Consider the following 8,890-nt stretch of genomic DNA (forward strand, 5'->3'; position numbering starts at 1 on the left):
CCTAGTAATGAAAGGTTTATGCTATTAAACACTTAAATTGAGAATATTAAACATTCTCATGTGAAAGAAAAATATACAATAAATAAAATATTAAAAAATAATAAAAATATTCAAATGTTAAACATAATTTTTTTTAATTGACATACATCATTTTAACATAATTACATAAAGGGTATGATAAGATAAAAAATATATTGGAGATGCGAATGAGTTTTATGACAAACCAAATATTTAGAAGAAATAAAAAATAGAAAGAATATATATATATATATATATATATATATATATATATATATATATATATACGGTTACTTAATTAATTGTGAATATTTTAATAATTTAAACGAGGATGAAGATACGGCGGGGACGAGTATTATGGTGGGGATATATACATCCACATCCCCATCCCCATACCCAATTGAAAAAATCGAAGATTCCTCATACCCATACCCATACATACCCATACCTAGTCAATGCGGGGATTCCCGTCAAAACAGGGACGAGTTCGGGCAATACCCACGGGAACGAGTTTATTTGCCATCTCTATTTATAAGTTTGAAAAATAATAATTTTAAGTCATATTTAGAGTAATGTTTAGTTAGTTATTTGTATAAAAAAAACTATATGTAGTATTATAATTAAAGTCTAGAGTTTATACAAAGTAAATGAAATTGCCAAAAAGAAAATATAATTTTTCTCATTATGTTCATTTCACTTCATATTTGTATAATACTTTCATAATGTCTTTTATCTGTCTTTTTCATCTAACTCCGTGTATTTCCCATCTCATTTTCCTTTTTTCCCTCCATCTTGTAGAGATGGTGATAAGAATAAAAAATGAAATGAGAATAATAATATTAATATAACTATTTCTTTTTATCACTCCATGACACCGGTTTTTCTCAAAAACCCTCATTTTTTTATGGAATTAGGTGATACTTATGAGAGATTAAAAAGAAAAAGAAAATAAAATTACTATAATAATAAAAAAAAGGAAAGAAAATGAAAATAATGCAAGGATACGTAACAAAAGAGAAACAATGAAAAATAATAGCCATATTTTTAAATTTGTATCAAGTTAACTAGATCAACTTTTTATATTTTTTCTCATCTCTTTCTACATGTTTATATTTTAAATTATTAAAATTATTTTTATTTATTATGTAATCTAAAAAACTTATTCCATTTGATCTCTTTCATTATTGGTTTTCATTTCATTTGAAGAATTATTATTATTATTCCTCAACTTAATTTTTATTTATTTTCTCTCAATCATTTGACTCATAGATCCTTATGGAACTCTTGTATCCTTATAAAACTATTCCTCTTAACACAATCTTAACTACACACTCTCTTTTTATGCTATTCATTCCAATATCCTATTGTATTTTAGAAAACGTAAACCGAATAATGTCATTAAATTAATACCCTTTTATTAGGGCACATATTTGACCATTTCAACTCTTTTATAATTGAGTTGTTGTTTATTCGTTAAATCGTTATCAAATGTTTTACTTGCAGTTACTCAATCATTAAACACTTGATTTATTAACTTATGTTCTCTTCTCTCTCACGTCATTAGTTTTGTTTCATTTAAATAACTTTTCTTTGATTACTCATTTTTCATTTTCTCTTTCAATGGTTCAATTTTTTAATATCGACAAAGTTGATTGAAATTTCAAAATACTTTCTCTCCCAACATTTCAAAAAAATTAATAGATACATGAAATTTCAATTATGTGTATTTACTTTTTCTTGATATTTAGCATAAAAGTATGTTTGTACTTTTAAAATGGAATATTTTTATCATATTTTATTTTTTTTAGAAAATATTTAATTACGATAACGAAGTTAAGATACAAATTCAAATTCAATACAAGAATATGTATAAACTTTTATATGGGAACATATAAACAACATTGATTTGAGTCTATTGTTATTTCAATTAGAGATAATAATGTGAGACGGATCAGCTCGCAGGCTCGCAAGAAAAAGTATTGGACGAACTAAGTATTTTAGTGTGTTAACCCACTTAGGTCTCTCTCGCTTAACCCACATCTCACGTGGACCAACGACGGACTCACACACATTGGTCCACATTGACTTAAATCTCTAAAATTTGGTGACACCAACACAATAGATCATGTGGGCTTCTTATAAGCAAGTTGTTCATTAGAGTTTTTTTCTTTAGTCCATCCAAATAAACTATATTGTTTATGTTTCTTCCCTTATTTGAATCTTCAAAGTCATTTTTATTTTCAACATACTTGTACTTAAACATTAAGAATTATAAAATTTCAATAATACTTTTTTTAAGAAATAGACTTATAGTTTTTTATTTACTAATTAAATTAAATAAAAATAAGGTTATTAAAATCTTACACCTTGGTGAACAAAAATACAAAATAAATAATTTCTCATGCGAGTCGTTGGTTGCCTTGCAAATTCGCAGGCCAAACATTATGCGAGACAACTAAGAGAAATTAGTCTATATTTCTGATGCAAGATGGGCCACTTCAGTCCGCTTTTTACGTGCCAAATGTGGGATAAGCTAAAATAAGGCAGACCGCATTGTCATCCATAATCCCAAGAAATACTCTATTATTTATAAAATAATATGAGCAAGGACAAATCCGAAGTTACACAAATCCAAAAGAAAATGACTAAATTGAAGTTTAGGCGATAACTTTATTTTTTTTGTTTAACTTAATCCTTTTTTGTACTTATCAACCAAATTAACCTATTTTAAGGCCATGGAACAACATCTTTATTAACAAATATTGGTTCAACTTCTACCTCGATTTACTCACAATCACATCTTAAAATTATTTTTGTTCTAATACTAACATGTTTAACTTAACTAAACAATATCAAACATGAAGAGAAAGTCTTTTGAAGAGGATGACGGGAGAAGTTCAACACAGATAAAACATAAGTTCAACTTAGACATAAAAAATTAACATCACCTCCGGTCTAAAATCACAACGAACTTATGACTCTTTACTTTTATATTATACTTAACTTTTTTATTTTTACTTTACGTGAGATTTATACTCACATTTAAAAATTCCAATAAAACATAATGAAAACCTTTTTGCATGCCATTAGAGTGTTGTCCTCTGTAATTTAGACAAGGTGACAATATATAGGAGGCATGGGCAAGAGGTGGTTCCTCTGTGAGGTTGTTGTTTTCTTGTGATGAAGATTGTTTGATTGAGTAAGAAGTTTTGAAATTTGCAGAGAAGCCCTATTGGTTGTTGTGATGAGGTTGTCCCTGAGCAGGGACTATATATACACCTTTTACCCCTTTCCTTCTGGGAACACATTATATTCCTCTGCTTCTGGGGACAGAAACACTTTTAGCAGAAAGAAACAGCCACTTCCCAACATATATTCACCCTCTGCTCTCTTTAGAATCAGTGTATGTGCAAGGTAACATGAAAGAGAAACGAATATGCCATTTTCAAGAGCTTGGAAACTCACACAACCTTTACTTTGCAGCAAATCACAGACTCCAATTCCTTCACTCTCCAAACCTCACAATTCTCTCTTCAGTCACATCTCCCTTCTCTACTCACATGCAATACCCTACTTTCACATGCAAAAGATTCCCAAACCCTAACCTCTCCCTCTACACCCTTTTACATCAACCTATAATGTTTTTTTTTTTTTTTTTCATGTTTCAACCAACTTCTTCATAAATAAAGTAGTTTTTTTTTTTTTTTCATTAACTTATCTGAATAAGAATTCAAGTAAACACTTTACAATTTAACGGAATGAGTTCATTTGTTTTATAGAGCAGCATGGTGAAACAAAACCCTAATTCATGTCACAACTGCAAAACGGTTTGAGGCAGTTAAGCGATGAACTTTGGTCCCACGAGACGGCGTCGTTTGGATGTGGCGTTGTGTTGTAGCAGAGAGTTCAACGAACTGTGCAGGAAGTGGATCGATTCAACGCCGTGATCTTTGTCGGTGGCCACCACGAGAACGTTGCGGGTTCTTCCGCCGAGCGTTGCGATTTCGGCTTTGAGCGTTGTGAGGTGCAGAGACTTGAGGATTTCGACGAGGTCGGGGATGAGGTCGGAGCGGTCCTCACAGCACAACGAGGCCCTGAATATGACTCGTCCGTCACCGCCACCCTCGTCACCGCTGGTGGACAGAACGGAGATCTCGTCGGTCTCCGAAGGAAACGTTTCGGAATTGGTTATTTCAGACATCCGCTGCTTCAACTCCCTCAACCTTTCGACCACCTTAGCCAAGAGTGAAGCCTTGTCGGTCTGAACAAAGTGGTTCAAAAGCTATTTCACTTTCTCGAAGGTTCAAAAAAAGCATGAAAGAATCCTAGGGTGGAAGAAAAACAAGAAAAAGGCTACACAACAAGCGAGCAGAAAGTAGAATGTAAAATTGTGAGAGAATTGAAATAGAAGAAAAAGATCAATTTTTTTTCCTTCTTATTTTACTTTTAAAAATACTTACTTTATGAAAAAAGATTTAATTTTGAGTGATAAAATTGTATATAATTTATGTGGGGTTATGTTAGAAAACATCTTTACGATGGAAAATAAAAGAATATTCAAAAGGGTCTTATGATTAGATTCATGCATACACAATTAACTTGCTCCTTTTTATCTATTTGTTTTGTTTTTTCTGATTAAGATGAAGTAATATGAAATGAGTTAACTATCATAGTCAAAAGGTGCAGTTAGTCAAAAAAGTATGCAACCTTTCTGAAAAAAAGAGAAGAAAAGCCAAACATTTGACATTATATTGCTGTCACCCTTTCACACTCTTTGTTGTCATTGCAATTGTTTTCTCAATGCCCTCAAAACTAAACGTTGATGATGCAAATATATCAGCATGAACGAAGATTGATATAGAGTAAATTACCTTGGAGTTACAAGGAAGAAGAGTGCGAAGCTTATTGAGGTGTGCGTTGATTCTTTCCCTTCTTCTCTTCTCAGCCTCTTTGTGGTTCCTCAAAGCAGCAAGGGCTTTATCTTGAAGAGGTGGTGCATGAAATGGTTCCAAAGGGTAAGAAGAAAAGGAAGCAGAGAAGCTTTGTTGCATGGTGGACGATTCAGGTTTAGGGAAGAAAGAATGATTGGTGTTTGAAAGGAACTGATAGAGCTCAGAGTTCTCCATGTCTACCTGATGCTGAATATCTCAGATAGATGAGTAGCTAGTGTAGGTTTGAGGTCAATTTCTGAGAGAAGGTAACAAGAACATGTGTGTGTGGTGGGTGTGTGAGAGAGAGTGTGTATCTTATAGTTTCAGGTTTTGTGAGTGGTCTTTCATACTTATGGTTGTGCTTTTTAAGTGACCCCAAGAGAGAGCCCTGTCACAAGTGTGAAATGAAATTCAAGACTCAATCTTGCAGACACAACTTTCGGTGCTATTTTTTGTAAGAGACATGTTTTTAGTACATCGCGAGATTGAAATTTTTAATTTAAAATATATTTCTTAAACTTTAAAAATAAATATATAGTTATTTTAATTTAATAACTAATTTATTTTTATATATTAAAGAGTTAAATATGTTTTTGATCCCTCAAGTTTAAGTGAATTTTGAAAATGTGTGAATTTAGTCAATTTTACCAAATTTTGTTAAGTTTATTTGACTTTTAAACGCATTTTATGATAATATTTGAGTTAACATTGAAGCAAAAATGTGTCAAACGATGTAAAAAATTCAAATATTATTATGAAATGTGCTTGAAACGTCACATAAACTTAACAAAATTTGATTAAAATGACTAAATTCACGCATTTTTAAAGATGAATGACTAAATTAGTCAAAAATTTTAAAAAGTGACTAATTTCAAATTTCACTAAAACGTAAAGGAAAAAAACATATTTAATCCTGTATTAAATTATGTTTGAAACAAATATTTAATTTATTTACACAATTTATCATTTTTTATTTCAAATGTCAAAATAAACCATTATTTAACATCTGAAGAAAAGTTAATATTATCGAGTTAAAATAGTTAGAACTATTATTTTTTAAGTTGAAACTAAAATACATTAAAATTTGGGACACAAATTTTATTATCACATCTAATTTTAGAGACTGAGAAAGTATTTAACTATTTTGTTTAAATACTTTAACAAAATATGATTTTTTTTTAAAATAGAATAAAACTCATTTTAAAAATAATTTATTCAAATACATCTATTTCCACTTTAATTCTCAAACTACTAGATTTATTTATTGTTCACACTGAAAATTTGGTCTCTAAAACTAAGAGATGTGATTTTCTCAATTTACTTTTTGAAAAATGAAAAGAAAAAGATGAAAGTTGAAAATGATAACACAATTCACGAAGTCCAGTCTCCGGAAACCAAATTCTCAGCGTATGTACAGCCAATGGATTTAGTTGATTTATTTGAATATATTTTTTTAAAATATTTAATGTGAAAAACTAATATATACATATATTACTTTATATTATATTTTTCTTTCTATCATATATAATAAGTACAAATTTTACATTTTTTTTTCTTCCCTTTGTGTTTTATTTAATATTTTTATGTCTATATATATTTATATTTTTCTTTTTGTATTAACTTTTTAATTCTAACTTGTGTATGTGAGAATATTAAATTGTTACGTTGTGTGATAATCAATTAAAATGTCTTCCTTAATTGGTTTACTTGATTGAAAAAGGGTCAACTTTTATCCCGACATGATCAAAGTGTTGGGAAGTATTTGATAATATTAATTTAGACAACATACTTTTGGGAAATGACAAATTTAAAATGTTACAAAGTGTTGTTCTTTAGTTGGAAAATATTGAATGGGTGATGTTTTTTTCTAAAATATCAATTTATTTTCTTTCTATGCTTTCTCATCTCGTACATTATCCATTTGTTATACCCTATCTTTTGAGCTTTTTCTATTCATTCTTTATATTTATAAAATAATCACATATGAAATCATATTCAGATAACCCAAAATACTCAAATTCATTACCAAATCTGAATCTAAATTCAGAAAAATTCGAAAGTGATTGATGGTAATTAGGTAAGAGTAGGTATTCTCTCATTTAGATTTTATCGAACCCATAAAGAGGAAAGCAATTATGTTAGGACTTGTCATTGTCATGAACAATAATTCTCTGATCACAACACAAAAATTAAATTCAAATTGGATTAGGATATGAACTTTCTTGAGGCAATCATGCTACTGATCTAATAGATAGTAAAATATAAATTTTGGTGGATGGTAAAAGGTTATATATTAAAACTTTTAATGTCATTACTAAAAATTTTTATATTAAAATATACGTTTTTTTATAAATTTATTCAAAAAATTTACAAGAAAAGATTTTTTCCTGTTATTTTTTTAAAAAAATTTAATTCGCAGATAATTACTTCGTGAATAATTATTTCTTACAAAATTATAAAATTCACAAGTACTTTTTATAAAATTTGTTGTGAAAAATATTTCATACAAAATATATTACAAAAAAATTGACAACAATTTCATATAAATACTTTTTCATAACAAAATTTATAAATATTTCCTACAAAATAATTCAAAACAAAATTGATAGGAAATATGAATTTTTTTAGTACTTACAAAAATACACCACCGCATTATATAAAATGATAAAATGATGAGAATTATTATTACATGAAAAATGAAAATAATAAACATAAATTAAGAAAAAAATGAGGTGTTTAGTGTTTCACTCACTGATTTTACAGCAAAATTTGACCCAGTATGAGTTTGTGAGTTAAGGTTTACCCACTAGATTTAAATAAATATAAAATTATAATTTGAAAACAATTTTAAATTGGAGATGATAATTTTAATATTGAATGAATAATAAAAGTCCATTCAAATGTAACTTATATATAAATAATTGAGAAAAAGAAAAGAAACATTTAATTATTCCAAGTATTAGAAATTGAAAGATCCATAACTTTTCGAAATGACATGCCACGTCACAAATTTATGGTGTTGATTTTTTCATAGTAAGTTCTCACTTCATACATCTCTTAGAAATGTGCATATGTGAATTGATTATTATTGAAGACAAGTTTAAATGTTAAGAAGGTTTAGTTGAATTGGTTAGTGTTAATTTTTAGGGTTAAAAAGATAACACGTGAATAACGTGCATGGTATGAATTCAAATTGAGTTTACGTGACACTATTTTTCAACGTTCTTACAATGCCTTATTTCTCCGCCAATGTTAGTCATAGAAAACGGCATCATTGTGGATCTTGCTAGAATCACGTTTGGAAAAGTTCTTTTAGAAAACGGCAGTGTCCACACCAGTTACAATATATAATTCACTCCATTTGAACAATCATGAAGTTAAAGAGAGGTGGAAAATGATCTTCGTTTTCGAGAGATTGATGAAAAAAAAGATGAGTATTTAATGCTACACAAAGCACGTATAGAAGGAAGAATGAAATATGTGTTGCACGTAGGGGTGGGCATGGATTGGATATTTAATGATCCAATCCACATCCATTTTATATCCAAATAATTGGATTAAATTTTTGACCCAAATCCATTTTTTTAGCAAAAGTAGTTTGGATTTTTTTAGAATCCAGATCCAAATATTTGGATCAAGATTTAAATCCAATCCAAATATTTGGATCAAGTTTAAAATCCAAAATCCATTTTTAATAAAAGAAATTTAAATTGAATTTCTTAAAACTTGTGTCATTAAGGCCCGAATGACTCGGATGAGATCCACGATCCGGACGGACCCGACAGCCCGGACGATCAAGACCGGCCCGATGACCCGAACGGGCTCGACAACCCGAACGGGCCGGACAATTCGAACGGGCCCGAAAACACAAACAGGCTCGACGACACGAACGGGCCGAACGACCCGAATGGGACCAACGACCCAGACGGGCCAGACGACCC

The 8,890-nt window shown here is 29.7% G+C and overlaps 1 protein-coding gene across 1 annotated transcript; it reads right to left on the reverse strand.

The window, feature by feature from the left end:
* Positions 1-3,032: 3,032 nt before the first annotated feature.
* On the reverse strand, positions 3,033-5,341 carry LOC114192370 (transcription factor bHLH106-like). The gene is made up of 2 exons (XM_028082073.1): positions 4,890-5,341; positions 3,033-4,279 (listed from the first exon to the last, which is right to left on the reverse strand). The coding sequence occupies exons 1-2, from the start codon at positions 5,142-5,144 to the stop codon at positions 3,857-3,859; spliced, it is 678 nt and encodes a 225-aa protein (XP_027937874.1). The 5' UTR covers positions 5,145-5,341; the 3' UTR covers positions 3,033-3,856.
* Positions 5,342-8,890: the final 3,549 nt, after the last annotated feature.

This window comes from Vigna unguiculata, chromosome 7 (assembly GCF_004118075.2).
Source record: "Vigna unguiculata cultivar IT97K-499-35 chromosome 7, ASM411807v1, whole genome shotgun sequence".
Lineage (NCBI taxonomy): Eukaryota > Viridiplantae > Streptophyta > Magnoliopsida > Fabales > Fabaceae > Vigna > Vigna unguiculata.